Genomic DNA, 22092 nt, shown 5'->3' on the forward strand with positions numbered 1-22092 from the left:
CCGTGATGCACACTGACCATATGAACATGGAACAAGAGTAGCCTGATGTGCTTTTGGAGTCTGAATACTTCCTATTTAGAAACATAAAAAACGTGTTTTTTCCCATTTCGTTTTATTTGGTTAAAAACCAAGATTAGCCTCCTCCTCTCAATGAAGCCTTTTTTTGTCTGCCAAATGCAATCGTGAAGTAGTCAAGACTGTCGATAAAGGGTTTGGCTCCCGAGACCGCATGGAAATAAATCACCATTGCTTTATTAAAATGTAAAGTTTGAGAGAAGTTAAACAGTGAGCTGACATTCCCTTTTTATCTGTGCATTGTAGGCAGGACCACATTATTTTAGCATGCAGGTCACGTTTTGGACGTAGGTAAAAACTCCTCCATGATGTGGAAGACCTCCCTTAGGCCTACTATAACGAAGGCTGGTTCAACAGAAATGCCTGTCTTTTTTATCCTGATGGTTTTATGATATCATTACATTCTACATGTATTTATTGTTGTTGTTGTTTAAAAAAAAACGTATTGCTTGTTTTTCGTTACATTTTATTACAACCAAACAAATTAGAATGATTCACCTTCCTGGTTTTATGGTGACAACGTTGGTTGTACGCTTGCAATGCAACTTCTGGAGATGCGATCTTATCTGTTTGATGGTTCCGATTATGTTCGTAAAATGTAGGCCTATTTGGGAGCAGTATAACGATGAGTGGACACTCTCCCTTTATTTATATTGGATTTTAGTCCAGCTACTGTGAAAAGTTTGGATGTCCGTATAACCCTCCATAGTCGGCGTTGTTTATTATATGGCCACAGGGCGACTTTATGGTGCCTGTAAGTGTTACATAACCTATTTAAAACAAGTTGTTTGGTTTTGTTTAGAATTATATTAGAATTATGAATTATCTTTTTAGGCCTCATTAATAATGAATTTAATCTAGTTTATTGGCAATGTTTTTCATGTCCATGCTCAGCCATAATGCAATTTACTGTAGGTCTAGCCTCTATATCAGTGTGAATTATATTGAAGCCATGCAATTACTGAGAACAATGTGGACTACAAATGGGTTCAAGTTAACCTATTCAGGAAAGATGGGATAGATAGGTCCACATTTTGTTAATTTGTTTCTGTAAGCCATTTAACTTCTTGGTGACAGGGGGCAGTATTCAGAAATTCAGATGAATACGTGCCCAAATTAAACTGCCTGCTGCTCGGTCCCAGAAGAGAGGATATGCACATTATTAGTAGATTTGGATAGAAAACACTCTGAAGTTTCTAAAACTGTTTGAATGATGTCTGTGAGTATAACAGAACTCATATGGCAGGCAAAGTCCTGAGAAAAAAATCCAACCAGGAAGTGACTTGTAGTTTTTCTATCTAATCCCTATTCAAATTACAGTGTCTGTGGGGTCATTTTGCACTTCCTAAGGCTTCCATTGGCTGTCAACAGTCTTTAGAAACTTGTCTCATCCTTCTACTGTTACTGGGCAGAGAATAGGAGCTCAGTCAATCAATGGACTGCCTGGGACCAGTGAGTTGTTTACTGCGCACTGACAAAGGCACACCGCTCCTTCTTTTTCCTCTGTAATGAATACGCTATTGTCCGGTTGGAATATTACCGAAGTTTTATGTTAAAAAAGACCCTAAGGATTGATTGTAAACATCGTTTGACAGCTATTTTAAAATCTGACACAGCGGTTGCATTAAGGAGAAGTGTATCTATAATTCTTTCAATAACTGTTGTAAATTTTATCAACGTTTATGATGAGTATTTTTGTAAATTGATGTGCTCATTCACCGGGAGTTTTGGTGGGAATACATTTTCTGAACATCACGTGCCAATGTAAAATGGGGTTTATGGATATAAATATGAACTTTATCGAACAAAACATACATGTATTTTGTAACATTGAGTCTTGGGAGTGTCATCTGATGAAGATCATCAAAGGTTAGTGATTAATTTTAGCTGTATTTCTGGTTTTTGTGACGCCTCTCCTTGCTTGGAAAATAGCTGTGTGGTTTTTCATGTTTAGGCGCTGTCCTAACATAATCTAATGTTATGCTTTCGCCGTAAAGCCTTTTTGAAATCGGACACTGTGGTTGGATTAAGGAGCATCTTATCTTTAAAATGGTGTATAATACTTGTGTGTTTGAGAAATTTGAATTGTGATTTTTGTTGTTTTGCTAGCGTCCCACATGTCCCTTAACAAACTATAACGGACTAACATTGGAATTTGAGTTGACTCCAAGGCAATACATTAAAGACCATAAATACACAATCTGAAGAAACCACGTATGTGACCGACCGTTTCGATTTGGTCTTATGTAGCAAAATTGAAATTGTGTTTTTACATTGGATGAAAGTATAGACTCAGAGCTGGAAAATGGTATATCATACACTGCATTTGAGGAACAATGGGAAAGTAATTCTGCTTCGAAAGTTGATTAACTTGTAACCTCACTTTTGAGAAAATGGCCCTTGAATGTTTTAGTAAACCTACTGGAGAGCTCTTTGTCTACACCCATTCAGCATCGTTCAGACCCTCTTAAACCATAGCCCCACTCATCTCTTTAAGGATTCACATGTTAGGCCATGTACTAAACAACCAAAGATTAAGACTAAAGGCTGGTTTATATTACGTCTATCAACAGTTGTCGCAGTAACATCATGAACATTCTATTGCCGTCTGACATCAAATTTGTCGTCGTCGTTAGGAAAAAGTATACACACAAAAACTACAGGCTGCATGATGTCAGCAGCCTGGTTTGTCCAAAATAGCATAACTAGTGTATTTTAACACCAATAAACCCACCCGTTTAAAAAATGTATTTAGTATATATCAATCTAGCAAACGAGGCAACTAAAAGCAACTTTCTAAACAATGTTTTGGTTTGTTTCTAGTTTGTTAGCTAGCTAGCTAATGTTAAGTTATCTGGATAGCCAGTTCAAATAATGACAAATAATATACTGTAGCTGACAACTTCTTCACTTTAGTTCATTTGTCTTTATTATTACTGGAAAATAAACTCACAACAAGATCATTATTTACAAGTTAATGGCGAGCCAATTACCGAAAATAGCTTACGGTTGTAAGTGTGACGAAGTCAGTCGGCATTTTACCGGAGAATTTTAGATCTTGGACACTGTCTCATTGGCCTAACGTTATATGCTAATTTGTCTTTGGTGCAGGTCAAGTTCTTCACATTACTGTCTCTGGTAAACACATACTATATCAAATAAAATCTATGTTTAATTGTCACATGCACAGAATACAGAAGGTGTAGTGAAATGGTTACTTGGATAGTGGAGTATTTTCTTTAGACATGTAGCTAGCTAGCTAGCTAAACAATGAACCATAATCCCAACTCATAACGTTACTACCCTTCATGAATCTGCAGGTAGTTTACCAACCATGTTCAATGTTAGTTAGCTAGCTAACATTAGGCTATAACTAGCAATGCAAATTGCTCTTAGATACGAATAATATTACAACACAGATCATACACTTTCTGATTAAATTAGAAACATATCATATCTGAAAATGTAGCTAGCTATACTATCTTACCTGTATACATGGATGGATGCTTCTTATCATGTTTCAGATAAGACCCAGATGCAGACTGTGTCGAAGTAACAATGTTTATTGCAACAACAGGGGCAAAGGTACAGCACAGCAGGCAGGTTCAGGGTCAGGTCAGGCAGAGGTCGGTAATCCAGAGTAGTGCGGCAAAGGTACAGGACATCAGGCAGGCTCAGGGTCAGGTCAGGTAGAGGTCGGTAATCCAGAGTAGTGGGGCAAAGGTACAGGACGGCAGGCAGGCAGAAGGGTCAAAGCCAGGAAAAACTAGAAAACCGGAACTTGGACTAGACAGGAGCAAGGGGAAAACCACTGGTAGGTTTGAACGAACAAAACGAACTGGCAACAGACAAACAGAGAACACAGGTATAAATACACAGGGGATAATGAGGAAGATGGGCGACACCTGGAGGGGTTGGAGACAAGCACAGACTGGTGAAACAGATAAGGGCGTGACACTTCTCCCTCTCTGTCATGGATGCCATGGTTGCCCTTAGTTTGAAGATGTAATCTGGAGACAGGTGTTTTATACAACTGCCTTCTGTGTGTTCTCTTTTTGACTCCCTCTGCATATTTGCAATCAAATGCCTGAATTTTCTCCATCTCCTTAGTTATCATGCTCTAATTCCACCGGGCATTCTACTGATTTCAAGACTTGGTCCTCCAGAAAGTGGAGGGCAACACTTTTGCAGTTCTACTAGGTGATATCTTTCAACAAAGCCGCGTTAGAAAGGATGACCTACACATACTAACCAGCTCATGTTATAGACAGGAGCGTGCTACATGGCAGACCAATCCGAACTCATCTCTCGGCATGTCCAGCCCATCCATATCTCAGCCAATCATGGCTATGAAGGTTCCTGGCTCATGAAGGTTCCTGGCTTTTTCCGTGGCTAAACCAACTAGGCTCATAATTTCACAATTGTATTTGTATTTAAAGATGGCATGCAAGTGTGTTATTAAGACACATGATAGTTCACATGTTCCAGAAGGCATTTCTGCCCAAAAACTGATTTAGATTTTTTTTAATGTTACATTCAAATGCCTCTCCTGTGAAGTAGTGATGTGTGACATATGCCTAGTTTCCTGAAATGAGTCATATATTTTGCCATGGAGCACATTCTGATTGGCCAGTGAGGGGCCAAGCCTCGTGACACCCACAACTTGTTTAATCGTCAAAACCCAGCCCCTTTCGCGCCAACGCCAACAAGTGTGCCGAGAATTGTGATAGTGAAAATAGCAAAACTATTTCTGACACACCCCTGAACCTATAGCACTACCCACTGCGTTTAGATTTACCATTGCGTTGGGTTTGTTAAAATAGAGCCCAGATTGTCAGGGTAGGGCAGTTAAGGAATACAAGAAACAGGATTGCGTATTCAGATGAAACATTTGCAGGCACTATATGGTGTTAGAGTTCATTTTAAAAAGAGGGTATTCATAGGAAAGATACTTTCATAGCTAAATAAAAACGACAAGTTATTTATTTATGTTCAGTTTATATACAGGAATGAAACCCACAACTCATCTATTACATTACTAGTGCATCAAATGTGTTTTTATCAAGGTTGGGGGTCAATTCCTTTTCAATTCAGTCAATTCCTTTTCAATTCAGTCAATTCCTTTTCAATTCAGGAAGAAAAATGTAAAATTCTAACTCCAAATGTTCCTCATAAAGCATCGAGAAAATGTGGAATGTCAGTTTACTTCCTGAAACAAATTAATGGAAATGGAACTGACCCCTACTGTAGTTATTCTTTCATCTGCAACATACAATGTGATCCGATCTCAAATCTCAATAGACCGGACACCAAACTCGTCAGAGTGGTCGGCTAGTAGCTTCAGGAGACCAGTGATCATCCGACAGAGGCAGAACCCCCTGATGACCTTCCAGAGGAGTCTGAACATCAGTGTTGGCCAGACAGCCTTCCTGACCAACGCCACACGACAGCTGTACCTGCTCTGCCCCACAGAGGGCATCCCGCAGCCCCAAATCACCTGGACCAAGGACGGAGTAGAGCTACAACTAACTGACAGGTAACACATACAGTATTACACAAATACACACATGCATACTGTCGCACACGCACACAGACACACGTACACACACACACACACACACACACATAAATAATACATGCCCGTTAGCTTTATGTTATCCATTCTCACTCCTCTTTCCATAATATAGTGCAGCAGCCCTTTGAACTATGTGGGGTATAGCTCAGGCCTGCTGGGCTTGGCTTGGCTTTGCCCTGGAGAGAATACTGATTGTAGCTATGCAGGATCCCTGTGAGAAGCTATGGAAACTGTTACTCATATATCAGAGAAAGGAGAAAGGACTCGGAGCCCGCTGTGAATGTTCTGTGTTCCGAGTCCGCCTCAGATCATGGTGTGAAATTTACAATTTCACCTTCCGGACCCTGTTTCTAAGTCTCACTCCTCAAGTCTTCCTTCTCCTCCTCAAGTCTTCCTCTTCCTCCCCCTCTTCAAATCTTCCTTCCTACTCATGTCTTCTTCCTCCTTTCCCCCATACTCATCCTCCTCTTCCTCACGTCTTGTATATCACCCTCCCTCCTCATCTTCCTCACGTCTTGTATATCACTCCCCCTCCTCTTCCTCACATATTGTATATCCCCCTCCTCCTCTTCCTCCTATTCTCCTCATGGATCTCCCATGGAGCTGGAGCAGCACTCACTGTTTTACAGGGTCAGCTCAGAACTTGGCTGGAGAATGGAGAGAGTTTAGAGAAAGGGGATAGAGAAGTGAGAGGGAGAGTAAAGGGAAGGGAAGAAAACGGCTAGAGAGAGGGAAGAGAGGTGGAGGAGAGGGGGAAATAGAAGAAAAGAAAATAGAGGGGAAGGACAGAGGAGAGAGAGGGGAAGGACAGAGGAGATAGAGGGGAAGGACAGAGGAGAGAGAGGGGAAGGACAGAGGAGAGAGAGGGGAAGGACAGAGGAGAGAGAGGGGAGGGAAGGAAAGAGGAGAGAGAGGGGAGGGAAGGAAAGAGGAGAGAGAGGGGAGGGAAGGAAAGAGGAGAGAGAGGGGAGGGAAGGAAAGAGGAGAGAGAGGGGAGGGAAGGAAAGAGGAGAGAGAAGGGAAGGAGAGGAGAGAGAAGGAAAGGAGAGGGAAGGCAGCATAAAATTGGACAGAGAGGAGCGGAAAGGCGAGAAAAAAAAGTGAAAGGGTGAAGGGTAATGGGAAAGGGCAGGGGAAACGGAGGGGAAAATGGACGGTTGATTGACATTCACAGGGCCCAGGGCTGAGGCGTGAAGCTGTGTGTTCTCCCAGTTCCGTGTGAGTATGGAGACGGTTGCCCTTCACTTGCTCTTATCAAAGTGATGTGGTCTTGGAACCAACGTGTTGTGATAGCAGGCAGCGGACCGCCTGCTGTGTACTGGAAACTGTTTGACCTCTCTAAAGACTTGGATAGATTTGAAGTGGAAATTCAGGAATTCTTACAAGACAATGGAAATTGCTATAATTAAAACCAATGTGTTTCGGCCTTTCACCTTCATCAGGGTTTTTCAACAGATTTGCCAGGCCTCATGTTCATTCAATGAGGGGAAAGATGTTTATTTCAGGTTTCTTACCTGCTTTTTAAACCTGTAGTAGAGAAATAAAAATAATATGTTTCGTGTTTGATGTGTATGTATGCCAGTGTGGAGCCAAAGACACATTTCCACATTTGGACTTGCTTGCTTTTGGTGGTGCAATGCCCTGAATGATGGCATGCCAGGGCAGTCTTTCCTTCATAGAAGTTGCTAAGCCCGACCTGACACCAGTGTCTCGCCAGATGTTATCCATAATGTCTCCTTTGGTCTTCTGGGAGGTCTTGGTCCATGACATGAGGGGACCCACAGTATAAATGTCTCAGCCTTCTGACCGTTATCTGGAAAATCCGGACAATTAAGTTGTTTGAGGTCCAAATGTAATCATGTGATTGTGATTGGTCAGACGTTGGTTGGACCATGGTATTTAGTCTCATATTCTCACATGTTATGCATATACTGAACATATGGATAAAAGTGTATGCTAAACGACTGTAGAGTATTATATCATCCCGTCTACTGGCATGTCTACTGTAGATATTCTACTGCATGTGTTTAGCAGGTTTTACATGATAGGTACAGTACTGGCCGTAGGACTGCTGCTAGCCACAATTCTATTTTTCCAGGGATGTGGTCTGAGAGAGTACATTTTCCATGCTCTAATGGTTTATACGTTCCCCTCTAGATCCACTGACTCCATGTTATAAAATAGAAAATCATTTTCCCCCCATTTACTACATATAGCAGAGTAAGTCTGATACTTCGTTTATCTAAATAAAAGGTCAGACAATATGTTAGGCACAGATCTAGGATCAGCGTACCTTCCCTTAAGCCTCACCTTAACCATAATGGGAGGACAAACACAAAACTGATCTTGGATCAATGTCAAGGGGGCAACTACATTCTACTACAGAGTAGAAAGACCTCCGTTTTGAGGTTTCACCCCCTAATGGTTATGGTTAGGCTTCGGGAAGGGTAAGCTGATCCTAGATCTGTGCATAAGGGTAACTTATAGCCTGTGAGTGATGGCCAAGCAGCAGTCTGATGAAGTGGGATGTGGGTGGGAGTAGCTCTGTGTACATTCCCAAGTGGTCTAAATGGGATCTAACAGAGAGCTTATAGCCCCATAGAGATCCATAAACCACTGCATGGCTTTAGTAGCCCTCAGCCTGCCCTAGTCACACACCCATATAGACAAAACCTGTTGTCTGTCCCCAGACCCAGATCCTGCCTCTCTGCCTCTCTGCCCCAGCCCATAACCCTAGACACAGATCCTGCCTCTCTCTCCCAGCCCATAACCCCAGATCCTGCCTCTCTCCCCCAGCCCATAACCCCAGACACAGATCCTGCCTCTCTCCTCCAGCCCATAACCCCAGATCCTGCCTCTCTCCCCCAGCCCATAACCCCAGATCCTGCCTCTCTCCCCCAGACCATAACCCCAGACACAGACCCTGCCTCTCTCCCCCAGCCCATAACCCCAGACACAGACCCTGCCTCTCCCAGCCCATAACCCCAGACACAGATCCTGCCTCTCTCCCCCAGACCATAACCCCAGACACAGACCCTGCCTCTCTCCCCTAGCCCATAACCCCAGACACAGACCCTGCCTCTCTCCCCTAGCCCATAACCCCAGACACAGACCCTGCCCTTTCTCCCAGACCAAGAACCTGCCCCAGCCACAGTCCCTGTGTTCCCAATCCCAGCCCTTGCCCTCTCCCCACAGCAACACTCCATATAAACAGTCCCTGTCCACTTCCCCCAGCTCCTCTCCCCCATGCCCTTTTACCCCAGTCTCAAAGGAAGGAGACTTCATGAGTCCAAAAACAGTATCTCTCTCTCTCCAGTCCCCACAAGCTGTTTTGACCCAAGCTTTCCCTGCATGGTGGTTCCGGTAATCTCTTAAATCTGTTATTGGAGTGTTTGAACCTGGGCCAATATTCATAGTGCCTCCATGCAGAAGTGCTGATCTAAGATCAGGTCTTCCCTGTCCATTAAATTATATTCCTTATGATCTAAAATGCTAAACTGAATCTCGATCAGCACTCCTACTGTGAGATGCTTTATGAATACGGCCCAGGAATCAAGTAGACATTGTGTTGCTCCTCTGTCCTGGATTGGTGGTGTTTGTTCCAGAGCCAAGGGAAGCTCAGACAGACTTATTGGCCTTGAGGAATAGTTTAGCGGCCGGAGAGGAAGGACAGCTCAGAGCATGGGAAGAGGACCAGTCCCTCCAGAGAGGAGAAAAAGAGACTGTCCAGAGAGGGAGTTCAGGGTTAAGGAAGCCCTCTTACCGAGATAGTGTGTGTGTCTGTCTGTGTGTGTCTGTCTGTCTGTGTGTGCGTGCAAGTGTGTATGCACGTGTGTCTGCCAATCAAATGAGCAGGTCTGTGCATGCATGCAAGCAAGGACACGTGTGTGTGTGTGTGTGTGTGTGTGTGTGTGTGTGTGTGTGTGTGTGTGCGCGCGTTCACGTGTGTCCGAGACTTTAAAACACATACAAAACACGCCGATCGTAGCAATCTCCCACTAATCACACAGATCAACATCTCACTGAAACATGACCTAGGCATCCCAAATGGCACTCTATTCCCTATGTAGTACACTACTTTTGACCAGGGCCCATAGGGTAATAGAGTGCCATTTGGGATGCGTGCATTAACTCAGTGAAAATATGAAAGAGAGGTTCAGCATCATTAAAGGAAATTAGATCTTTAATCGGCTGATTAATTTGATTAGACTATATCAGGACTTTACGTTTATTCTGATTTCATGCACTAATAGCGTCTGCACACACACACACACACACACAGACGATGCACACACGCTATACGCACGCACACTCAGACACAACACACCCACACAATTACATACACACACACGTAGCTGTTGTCTTAACTGGGGTTTGACCCAGTCTGAGATAGTTTGTTTGTAATAGTTTTATGTCATGTGACTGCTGAGAGATCATAGGCTGTACAGTTCTAGACTCTGGTCATGTGACTGATGAGAGATCATACAGTAGGTATACAGTTCTAGACTCTGGTCATGTGACTGATGAGAGATCGTACAGTTCTAGACTCTGGTCATGTGACTGCTCATAGGCTGTACAGTTCTAGACTCTGGTCATGTGACTGATGAGAGATCATAGGCTGTACAGTTCTAGACTCTGGTCATGTGACTGATGAGAGATCATAGGGTGTACAGTTCTAGACTCTGGTCATGTGACTGATGAGTGATCATAGGCTGTACAGTTCTAGACTCTGGTCATGTGACTGATGAGAGATCATACAGTAGGTGTACAGTTCTAGACTCTGGTCATGTGACTGCTGAGAGATCATACAGTAGGTGTACAGTTCTAGACTCTGGTCATGTGACTGATGAGAGATCATACAGTAGGTGTACAGTTCTAAACTCTGGTCATGTGACTGCTGAGAGATCATACAGTAGGTGTACAGTTCTAGACTCTGGTCATGTGACTGATGAGAGATCATACAGTAGGTGTACAGTTCTAGACTTTGGTCATGTGACTGCTGAGAGATCATACAGTAGGTGTACAGTTCTAGACTCTGGTCATGTGACTGCTGAGAGATCATACAGTAGGTGTACAGTTCTAGACTCTGGTCATGTGACTGCTGAGAGATCATACAGTAGGTGTACAGTTCTAGACTCTGGCTTTGTGGATGAGATGGTAATCATGAGACAGCCCTGACACAAAGGTCAAGAATAGTGAATTATTTAAAACAAACTTGTATTGCCAAGCTATCTGTAGTGTTTCAGTGAATTATGATGTATAACATGTTAACGTGAATAATGAAGTATAACATGTTAACGTGAATTCTGATGTATAACATGTTAAGGTGAATTATGATGTATAACATGTTAACGTGAATTATGATGTATAACATGTTAACGTGAATTATGATGTATAACATGTTAACGTGAATTTGGATGTATAACATGTTAAGGTGAATTCTGATGTATAACATGTTAACGTGAATTCTGATGTATAACATGTTAACGTGAATTCTGATGTATAACATGTTAACGTGAATTCTGATGTATAACATGTTAACGTGAATTCTGATGCATAACATGTTAACGTGAATTCTGATGTATAACATGTTAACGTGAATTCTGATGTATAACATGTTAACGTGAATTATGAGGTATAACATGTTAACGTGAATTATGAGGTATAACATGTTAACGTGGATTATGAGGTATAACATGTTAACGTGAATTATGATCTATAACATGTTAACGTGAATTATGATCTATAACATGTTAACGTGAATTTGGATGTATAACATGTTAACGTGAATTATGATGCATAACATGTTAACGTGAATTTGGATGTATAACATGTACACTATCTTTTTTATATACCACACATTATGTGTATAATCAATTTCCATACAATCAATTTCCTGCACACCAAAAAAGTGTATAGTATTTTATTGTATCATATAGTGATGACTGTGGTTGAGATACATGTCTTGTGTTCCTTTGCTGCTGCAGGGTACACTGGGATATCTCTGGCGGCCTGCATATCTCTAGTCCTGGGCCGGGGGACAGAGGAGTGTACAAGTGCACAGCCTCAAACATCCACGGTTCAGCCTCAGAGACTACACAGCTGCTGTTAGCTGGTGAGTACCCAGTCAACTGGGTTATATATGGGAGGCAGGTAGCCTAGCAGTTAGAGCGTTGGGCCAGTAACCGAAAGGTCACTGGTTTGAATACCCGAGCCTACAAGGTGAAAAATATGCCGATGTGCCCTTTAGCAAGGCACTTAAACCTAATTTGCTCCAGGTGCACCGTACTACTATGGCTGACCCTGTAAAACAACACATTTCACTGCACCTATCCGGTTTATATGACAATTCAACGTGTTATTATATTCATTATTGCACCCCAGCCCCAAGGTTCGCCAAAGTATACGTCGTCTGGTCTTTGGCGTCCCAACGCAAATAGCGTAGTCGGCAATACATTCCTAACCCCCCGTGACTAGCGAGCCGGGAAACAAAGGGGGGAAATATGCGTACTAGTCTTAATAAAACCTCATTTCCACCATCATGTGTTCAGCCAATCAGGTTGCAGCGGCCTGCTGCACGCAGCGTCCAGAAGTAGCTAGCCTCCCTAGCATGGTGGTGGAAATGGGTTTTATTAAGACACTGCTCATAGTTTTCTAGCAGCCCCCCATTAAATGTAGTTCAGGAGGAAACCAATGCTTTTGTAGCCTGATAGGAGGATGTTTTATTTTATGAACCAGTCGCCGGGCGACATGAGTGTATTACCGGCTGGGTTGATTGCGTCGCTCCCTAGAGATAGTACACAACGCCTCTAGGGGTCTCAGCGCTAGGGCACACCGTAGGAAACGGAAAATGAAAACAAGCATTTCTTATTGGACAAGTTCAGGTAGTCCCTCCTGTTTTCAGCCAGTTTGCTTCCGTTTAGTTCCTAGTGAATACGAACATGTCCCAGGTCTGATAAGCATTATAAGCATGCAAATGATTAAATGCTCCAAGTGGAAATTCTCATGTATTCATAGTATGTACACTATTTATAAATCATTTATTAATACTTATTCATGAAAGTTATTATAAAATGTTACTCAGCCCAGAGACACAAATTAAGTGCAAATGGTAATTTATATTTCTTAAAAAACAGTAGTTACAGGGGAGGGGGGATAAATGAGCCACTTGGAAACATTTGTAGTTGTTGTCTGTTTTTCACAGAGCCTCCTGTGATAGCTGTGTCTTGGAGGAATGTATCGGACAAGGAGGTCCCCAGTCTAAGGGCTGTGGTGGGGGGACGGGTCAGCCTACGCCCTGGGGCTAACCTAACTCTAGACTGCCCCGTCACAGGTAGGCCTCACCATAGCAAATAAATCCCATACACTCTTAGGAAAATGCATCCTAAAGGGTTCTACAACTGTCCCCAAAGGAGAACCCTTTTTGGTTTCAGGTAGAACTCTTTTGGGTTCCATGTAGACCCTCTGTGTAAAATGTTCTACATGGAAATCAAAAAAGGTTCTTCAAAGGGTTCTCCTATGGTGTTAGGGTTCCTGCCTTTCTAGGGAGTTTTTCATAGCCACCATGCTTCTACATCTGCATTGCTTGCTGTTTGGGGTTTTAGGCTGGGTTTCTGTATAGCACTTTGTGACATCGACTGATGTTAAGACGGCTTTCTAAATACATTTGATTGATTGAAATGCTCTACATGGAACTCAAAAGGGTTCTACTTGGAACCAAAATGGTTCTTCAAAAGGTTCTCCTATGGGGACAGCCAAATAACCCTTTTAGGTTCTAGATATCACCTTTTTTTCTAAGAGTGTAGAATGGATCATGCCATAGTGATTATAATTATGTGGATCTCATCTGGACAGACAGTCCCTCCATTTTGTGGTTCACATTGTCATGCTCCAAAATGATCTACCATGTGTTTAAATTGAATTTCAAGCAATAATAGATATTTGGTGTAAGGTAGCACATTCTGGCAGACATGATCAAGCTATGAAGTGGACATACCTTGTGTTGAAACTGTATTTCAAACAATAACTTGTATCTATACAGCATATCTATACAATAGTATCTATACAGCATATGTATAGTGAAAATAGTAGGATATTTTGACCACACTGGTCTTGGTCAGTTCTAGTTTTGGCTGCTCTTTGGCAGTAATATACTGTGGTTAACACAAATGAATGTCAGCCTAGTCCTACTGCGATCTAATACGCCAACATGGGTTTTATATATCCATATGGTTATGTGGCAGATCATAGCTACGGTGTAGACACACAGAAAGACACAGTTAGCTGAAAAGTGAATGGTGTGGAAAGCCACCATGCCAGTCAGGGCTCTAGTGGTCGACACATGGATTTAAACTTCCTGGTTCAGTTACAGCTGTAATGATGTGTATAAAATGAGAGCAGAGCTTTGATTGAGAAGTCATGTTTGTGATGAGGCTTGGCAGTTGGCTACAGCATCATGCAATATCACAACATAGTGCAATATGTTGTTGAAAATTATCCCTTTTAGCATTTTTAGCTAGAGAGGTTTGTCATTTATGATCTGAACTGGTATTAGACCAGAGCCCTATCTGACCCCCTATTCCCCATGTAGTGCACTACTTCTGAATCCATATAGGGCACTCAATTTGACCACAGCCCTATCTGACACCCACATTGGGCTGTGGCGCACTATGGGACATTGGGGGATAGGCCGGGGTGTTATTGGAGACAGCCAATAACCTTGACCAACCATACCATAGTTATTGGGTTGAATCCTAAATGCCACCCTCTTCCCTTTATAGCACCCTACTTTTAACCAGGGCCTATAGGGTAGTGCACTATATAGAGAATAGGGAGCCATTTGGAATGTGCCTCCTCATCATCACCTTAATGAGAACCACCTGAGATGAAAGGACATGTTATTTAAGTCTAATTTATTTTGGCCTTACATCTTTACAGAAAACACACACACACACACACACACACCACACACACACACACACACATGCATATTATTAATATTATCTCTTTGTGTACATCCAAGGGCCAGCTGTGCTGCCCTGTTCGGAGCCAATTGCAATTTTCCTAAGTTATTTTTTGTGGCACGTAACCACACGACTGAACAGTGGTCAAGGTGTGACAAAACTAGGGCCTGTAGGACCTGCCTTGTTGATAGTGTTGTTAAGAAGGCAGAGCATGGCTTTATTATAGACAGACTTCTCCCCATCTTAGCTACTACTGCATCAATATGTTTTGACCATGACAGTTTACAATCTAGGGTTACTCCAAGCAGTTTAGTCATCTCAACTTGCTCAATTTCCACATTATATGTCTATGTATGCTGATAATTATACAACACGTGGGTCTAATCCTGGATGCTGATTGGTTAAAACAGCGTTCCAGCCAGTGTCTATTCCACAAATTACCACCGGCTAAGGCTATGACTGTCACGCCCTGACCTTAGAGATCCTTTTTATTCTCTATTTGGTTAGGTCAGGGTGTGAGTAGGGTGGGCAATCTATGTTTTCTATTTCTTTGTTGGCCGGGTATGGTTCCCAATCAGAGGCAGCTGTCTATCGTTGTCTCTGATTGGGGATCATACTTAGCCTCCAGCGGGGGTTCCCAGTCCGGAGCCTCCAGCGGGGGTTCCCAGTCCGGAGCCTTCTGCGACGATCTACGGTCCGGAGCCTTCTGCGACGATCCGCGGTCAGGAGTCCCCGGCGACGGATCCGTGGTCAGGAGTCCCCGGCGACGGATCCGCGGTCAGGAGTCCCCGGCGACGGATCCGCGGTCAGGAGCCTCCGGCGACGGTTCCGCGGTCAGGAGCCTCCGGCGACGGTTCCCTGTCCGGAGTCCCCGGCGACGGTTCCCTGTCCGGAGTCCCCGGCGACGGTTCCCTGTCAGGAGTCCCCGGCGACGGTTCCCGGTCCGGAGTCCCCGGCGACGGTTCCCTGTCCGGAGTCCCCGGCGACGGTTCCCGGTCCGGAGTCCCCGGCGACGGTCTACGGTCCGGAGTCCCCGGCGACGATCTATGGTCCGGAGTCCCCGGCGACGATTCACGGTCCGGAGCTTCCGGCGACGATCCCCGCACCAGAGGCGCCACCGAAGTTGGCAGACCCACGAGCGGAGCGGGGTCTGCGTCCCTCACCGGAGCCGCCACCGAGGGGAGATGCCCACCCGGACCCTCCCCTATAGGTTCAGGTTTGCGGCCGGAGTCCGCACCTTTGGGGGGGGTACTGTCACGCCCTGACCTTAGAGATCCTTTTTATTCTCTATTTGGTTAGGTCAGGGTGTGACTAGGGTGGGCAATGTATGTTTTCTATTTCTTTGTTGGCCGGGTATGGTTCCCAATCAGAGGCAGCTGTCTATCGTTGTCTCTGATTGGGGATCATACTTAGGCAGCTTTTTCCCACCTGTAGTTTGTGGGATCTTGTTTTGGTACTGTGCTGTTTATACCCTACTAAACGTTACGTTTCGTTTGTATTTATTATTTTTTTTCGGTGTTCATTTAATAAAGTGAGATGTACGCCTACCACACTGCACCTTAGTCCGACCATCATTACAACGACATTCGTAACAATGACGTTGAAATGTTTATTTACTGTTCAAACTCACTGCACAGTCAACTGTCTTATCAGTCCAGCCAGGCAATTTATAAACTCTATCTCTACTGTAAAAAAGCATGTAGACATTATCTCCCCATTCTTTTAGACTAGCAATATATCCTGCCAATATATCCTGCAAACACCGGCTTCTCAGGCATTATCACTTAAATGACAGTTGTTACGTGGTATTGGTTAGTTAGTTGAATGGAGGTGATACAACATGTGGTAGAGACCATTCTCAACACATGAACCAGAAGAGGTCACAGGAGCAGATATGGGGTACTGCTCAGTGGAGGCTGGTGGGAGGAGCTATAGGAGTACGGGCTCATAGTAATGGCTTGAATAAATGGAACGGTATCAAACACATCAAATATATGGAAATTACATTCCAGCCATTACAATGAGCCCATCTTTATGCTATAGGAAGCCCATATTCCTATCGCATGAAGATGGCGACCTCCATGTAATTACCACAAATGCCTAATTTGCTTAGTTCGCCATATTGTACAATGCTTTCCATTACACATGTTTTGTATTGGCATTGGCACAGTAAACATGATCCCAGTTCTAGCTCCAAAGATGGCGGCAGTCAGAAAAAACGAAACAAGTAGATTGTGCTGATTTACTGGCACATTGGACCATGTCGCACGCCGTAGTTTAAGAACTCTTTGGGTAGTGCTATAAACAATGACTTCATACCTGAATTCCTCCATCTTTATGCACCTTCGCCATTGAAATGGAATTGACCCCCGTCCTGATTCATAGATTGACTATGTGAGACAAAACAGAATGAGCTTGTCTAGTAACAGTCTGGCCGTGGCTGCTCAGACCCAATAGCAATACGTTTGAATAACTGTAGCCAAGTACACGCCAATAGGCACATGCTGTTCAGGTCTGCGTCCCAAACGGTAACCGATTCTCTATATAGTGCACTCATTTTGACCAGGGCCCATACGGAAATAGTGCACTGCATAAGGAATAGGGTGCCATTTGGGACTATACTGTGTGTGTCTGAAGGGAGTCGTTAAGACGTAAGGATTGGCATCCAGTGCTCTGATTTGTCCCAGTGATCTGTAATAACCAGTCTCAAGTAGTCTAATCAGTCTCTCTGTCATCAGGGCGTTCATCTATGTTGGACATTCTATGTGTTTTTGTATTTGTTTAAAGTTAAGTATTCTGTGATTTGTGGGATGTCTGAATCAGTTATCCTCAGTCTTGTCTCTTACACTAGTGCTCTCGTCTGTCTGCGTCTCTCTCTCTCTCTCTCTCCACCTCTTCTCTCTCCCCCTCCTCTCCCCTCTCTCTCTACCAGGTGTGCCTCAGCCTACAGTAACTTGGCAGAGGAAGGAGGGTGTGTTAGATGTAAGCGTGGAGGTACCCCTGCCTTCTGGTTCTCTGTGGCTCCAAAACGTCACTCTCCAGAGCCAAGGCACCTACTCCTGCGTGGCTGCCAACCCCATAGGAAAATCCACCGCTTCCACTGTTCTCCATGTCACCGGTGGGTTCACACACACATGTGAGCATGCATATACACACACGAGCGTACATACACACACACACGAGCGTGTGTACTGTATACACAGATTTACACACAAGTGCTGTGGCAGCCCCCACACGCACACGTGCGCGCGCGCACACACACACACACACACACACAGCTGAGGTATAGGGCTGGCGCTGTGCTAGCTATCACGGTGGTAAAATCCATCTCCTCTCAAATGTTAATCAAACCTCATTGTGGCACGCACACACACACACACACACACACACACACACACACACACACACACACACACACACACACACACACACACACACACACACACACACGCTACCCTGACCAAACCAGGGTGGTCCAAGAACGATTATCCTGAAATATTTGTCTAACACTCAGACATTCACTAAACATGCTCTGTATTCTGTACCGACCATGGTCTACATTTCTCCTCTTACATGATGTCTGTTACTCTGGAACATATCCTAACCTACTGTAAACCTCCACACAACATGATGATAACCTACTATAAACCTCCATACAATGTGATGATAACCTACTGTAAACCTCCAAACAACATAATGACAACCTACTGTAAACCTCCATACAATGTGATGTTATCTTACTGTAAACTTCCAAACAACATGATGACAACCTACTGTAAACCTCCATACAATGTGATGTTATCTTACTGTAAACTTCCAAACAACATGATGACAACCTACTGTAAACCTCCATACAATGTGATGTTACTGTAAACCTCCACACAACATGATGACAACCTACTGTAAACCTCCATACAATGTGATGTTATCTTACTGTAAACCTCCACACAACATGATGACAACCTACTGTAAACCTCCTTACAATGTGATGTTATCTTACTGTAAACCTCCACACAACATGATGACAACCTACTGTAAACCTCAATACACCATGATGATATGTTGACTCATACCAGGACTAATACAGAAATGAGACGAGGGATTAATCAAACTATGACAACACTTGAAGCCTGTCCTGAAGGCCCTAGTTAGAACATGGTAGGGGAGGAGGAAAGAAACATTCTGCCATATTGTTTAGATTTGACTGTGGTTTCACATTTCTTGCCCCAGTGAATTATTGATTGACGGATGGATTTATTAATTGATTGATGGATTGATTGACAGGTCCAGCTCCAGACCCAGCTCCAGGCCCAGCTCCAGACCCAGCTCCAGGCAGAGGTTCTACAATGTCCCAGCAGTTCAAGGAGCTGAGCAGGAGGAGAGTCCTCATGGCTTCACGCATGGGAACCACTGTGACCATCAGACCTGGAGACATGCTACGCATAGGTACTGCACACACACTTACACAAGTATGAATGAACACACACACACACACACACACACACACACACACACACACACACACACACACACACACACACACACACACACACACACACACACACACACACACACACACACACACACACACTGCATCAAGCCTTCATAATAACCAATGGCCTCCCTCTCTCCTTCCAGGATGCCCAGTGGTTCCAGACCATAGAGGGCCTGTCCGTTGGGACTACCAGAACCACACTCTGAAGGAGTCCACCTGGACCGGACCAGACCTTGCCCCAGGACAGAGGCTGGGTCCTGGGCAGGATCAGGGTCTGGGTCCTGGTCTGGGTCTTCAGTACCGTATACTGGTGGGAGGTCGTGTTCTGGAGGTGCAGGGAAGGTTCTCCGGACACTACCGGTGCCAGACGCCCATCCACGACAACACACAGCTGCTGTCCGCTTGGATCCACGTCCATGCTGAAGGTGTGTGTGTGTGCGTGCCTGCGTGTGCGGTTTACGCACAACTTTCTGCTAGCCATAATTTATAACATTTAATAAGACCCACTCCACAAAGTTCTCATAACATTCCATGTACCGTAAATTCCGGACTATAAGCCGCAACTTTTTTCCCACGCTTTGAACCTCGCGGCTTAAACAATGACGCGGCTAATATATGGATTTTTCCCGCTTTCAATTATTATTATTTTTTTTTTTTTTAAACACATTCTGTGACGTGCTCAGTTTTTTGGCGGCATGAAGCTTTCATTAGACCAATGAAATTGCCGAACGGGTTAATAACCTCTTACAGCTCCTTGGTCACAAACAGTGACAAGAGCGACAATGAAAACGATCCAATATCGGATGAAGAAATTCTGAGGCTATTCAACTCAGACACCGAAGGAATGACTTCAGAGGTTTCAGTGCACAGGAGGAGGAAGATAGTGACCAATGACTTTCTTGGTAGGCTACTGTTTACTGCAACAACAAAAAAATTTACAAGCCGTGTTTCGTTAAAGCCTATTTATTTTTGTTACAAGCCGTGTTTCGTTAAAGCCTGTGTAAAGTTCATTTGTTTCAATGTACCGGTAGGCACCTGCGGCTTATAGACATGTGCGGCTTATTTATGTTCAAAATATATATATTTTTTAAATTCAGTGGGTGCGGCTTATATTCAGGTGCGCTTAATAGTCCGGAAATTACGGTAATTCATTGTAATTACAGGTATGTGTGCAGTCCGATGTTACACTGAACTGACGTGTGTGTGTGCATGTGTCTTAACTGGTGTGTCTATTCACTGACTTCTAATGCTCTTATTGTACATATCAACCCATTCCCTTTGTAGAGCTCCGTTAAGCCTCCCTTCTCCCTCCACTTATGTCCTGTTCTTAATAACTGGATCAAACACACACATGATGGCTATTGTGCTGTCAGGTCCAACCTCACTTTCAGTGTTTGTCCCAAATGGCAACCTATTTCCTACATAGTGCGCTACTTTTGACCAGCGTACTATGGATACATAGTGCACTACTTTTGTACTATGTAGGGAATATTGTATAGTTTGGAACACAATCTCAGCCTATCTGTGGATACAGCTGTTAGCTATCACCAGACCCCAATTAACATGGGAATTTGTACCACTCACAGTCATCAGAACATATCTTTCCTCTGAAGAATTTTTATAATTCAGACATGAGGGAAGTGGAGGAGTATGACAAGAGAGAGACAGAGACAGAGAGACAGAGAAAGAGGGAGACAGAGGGAGAGAGAGAGAGAGAGAGACAGGGAGAGAGAGAGGGAGAAAGAAAGAATCCGGCAGGTCAATACAAGCAATGTCTCAGGCATGGTAGTGAACTTAAGCCCTAAACCATGTATCGTTTTAAGCTGTGCCAAAACCTCTTGAACCCCATGTTGTTTCTAGTTAAAGTTCCCTTCTGTCCATTCTGTGTCCTGAACGTTAGTGGGCTCTGGAAGAGCTTAGGCAGAGGGCTGGGACAATTATCAGTAGACTCAAAATATGCAGCAGCCCCAGGTTACGTCGCAAATGGCACCCTTTTCCATAGTGCACTACTACCTGTAGGCCCTGGTCAAAAGTTGTGCACTATGTAGGGAATAGGGTGCCATTTGTGACAGGCCTGCAGTGTACTGTAGCTAGCTGTGCCTCAACCTTTTATTCGTCGTAATGGGAAGTATTTGAATGACAGTAATGTGATATTATTGAATGAAAATGATAGGCCCAGTGTTGGCCAAACCATAGTTTGTTTTACTGCTATGCTGTGGTATGAAGTCAAACTGGATATTGAGGAATTGGTTTGCTCTACTTGGTGTCGATGGGTCAGTGGGTGTGGTGGTGGGTGTGGTGGTGGGTAGGTCAGTGGATGTACTAGTGGGTGGGTCAGTGAGTGTGGTGGTGAGTGTGGTGGTGGGTGGGTCAGTGGATGTACTAGTGGGTGGGTCAGTGAGTGTGGTGGTGGGTGGGTCAGTGGATGTACTAGTGGGTGGGTCAGTGAGTGTGGTGGTGGGTGTGGTGGTGGGTGGGTCAGTGGATGTACTAGTGGGTGGGTCAGTGAGTGAGGTGGTGGGTGTGGTGGTGGGTAGGTCAGTGGATGTACTAGTGGGTGGGTCAGTGAGTGTGGTGGTGGGTGGGTCAGTGGATGTACTAGTGGGTGGGTCAGTGAGTGTGGTGGTGGGTGGGTCAGTGACTGTGGTGGTGAGTGTGGTGGTGGGTGGGTCAGTGGGTGTTCTAGTGGGTGGGTCAGTGGGTGTGGTGGTGAGTGTGGTGGTGGGTGGGTCAGTGGATGTACTAGTGGGTGTAGTGGTGGGTCAGTGGATGTACTAGTGGGTGTGGTGGTGGGTGGGTCAGTGGGTGTACTAGTGGGTGGGTCAGTGGGTGTGGTGGTGGGTGGGTCAGTGGATGTACTAGTGGGTGGGTCAGTGGGTGTGGTGGTGAGTGTGGTGGTGGGTGGGTGGGTGGGTCAGTGGGTGTACTAGTGGATGGGTCAGTGGTTGTGGTGGTGGGTGGGTCAGTGGATGTACTAGTGGGTG

The 22092-nt window shown here is 44.3% G+C and overlaps 1 protein-coding gene across 3 annotated transcripts in view; it reads left to right on the plus strand.

Moving 5' to 3' along the window:
- The window catches only part of LOC106591065 (ADAMTS-like protein 3), a 251145-nt gene that overhangs the window by 218821 nt on the left and 10232 nt on the right, over positions 1-22092 (plus strand). For 2 of the 3 annotated variants that reach the window (XM_045708303.1, XM_045708305.1), the window contains 6 exons: positions 5377-5611; positions 11638-11765; positions 12855-12983; positions 17546-17749; positions 18898-19059; positions 19252-19533. In XM_045708303.1, coding sequence (XP_045564259.1) covers positions 5377-5611; positions 11638-11765; positions 12855-12983; positions 17546-17749; positions 18898-19059; positions 19252-19533 — 1140 coding nt within the window. The remainder of the gene's footprint in view (positions 1-5376; positions 5612-11637; positions 11766-12854; positions 12984-17545; positions 17750-18897; positions 19060-19251; positions 19534-22092) is intronic. The other variant, XM_045708304.1, reaches the window with a different exon arrangement.

Source organism: Salmo salar, chromosome ssa26 (genome assembly GCF_905237065.1).
Source record: "Salmo salar chromosome ssa26, Ssal_v3.1, whole genome shotgun sequence".
Classification (NCBI taxonomy): domain Eukaryota; kingdom Metazoa; phylum Chordata; class Actinopteri; order Salmoniformes; family Salmonidae; genus Salmo; species Salmo salar.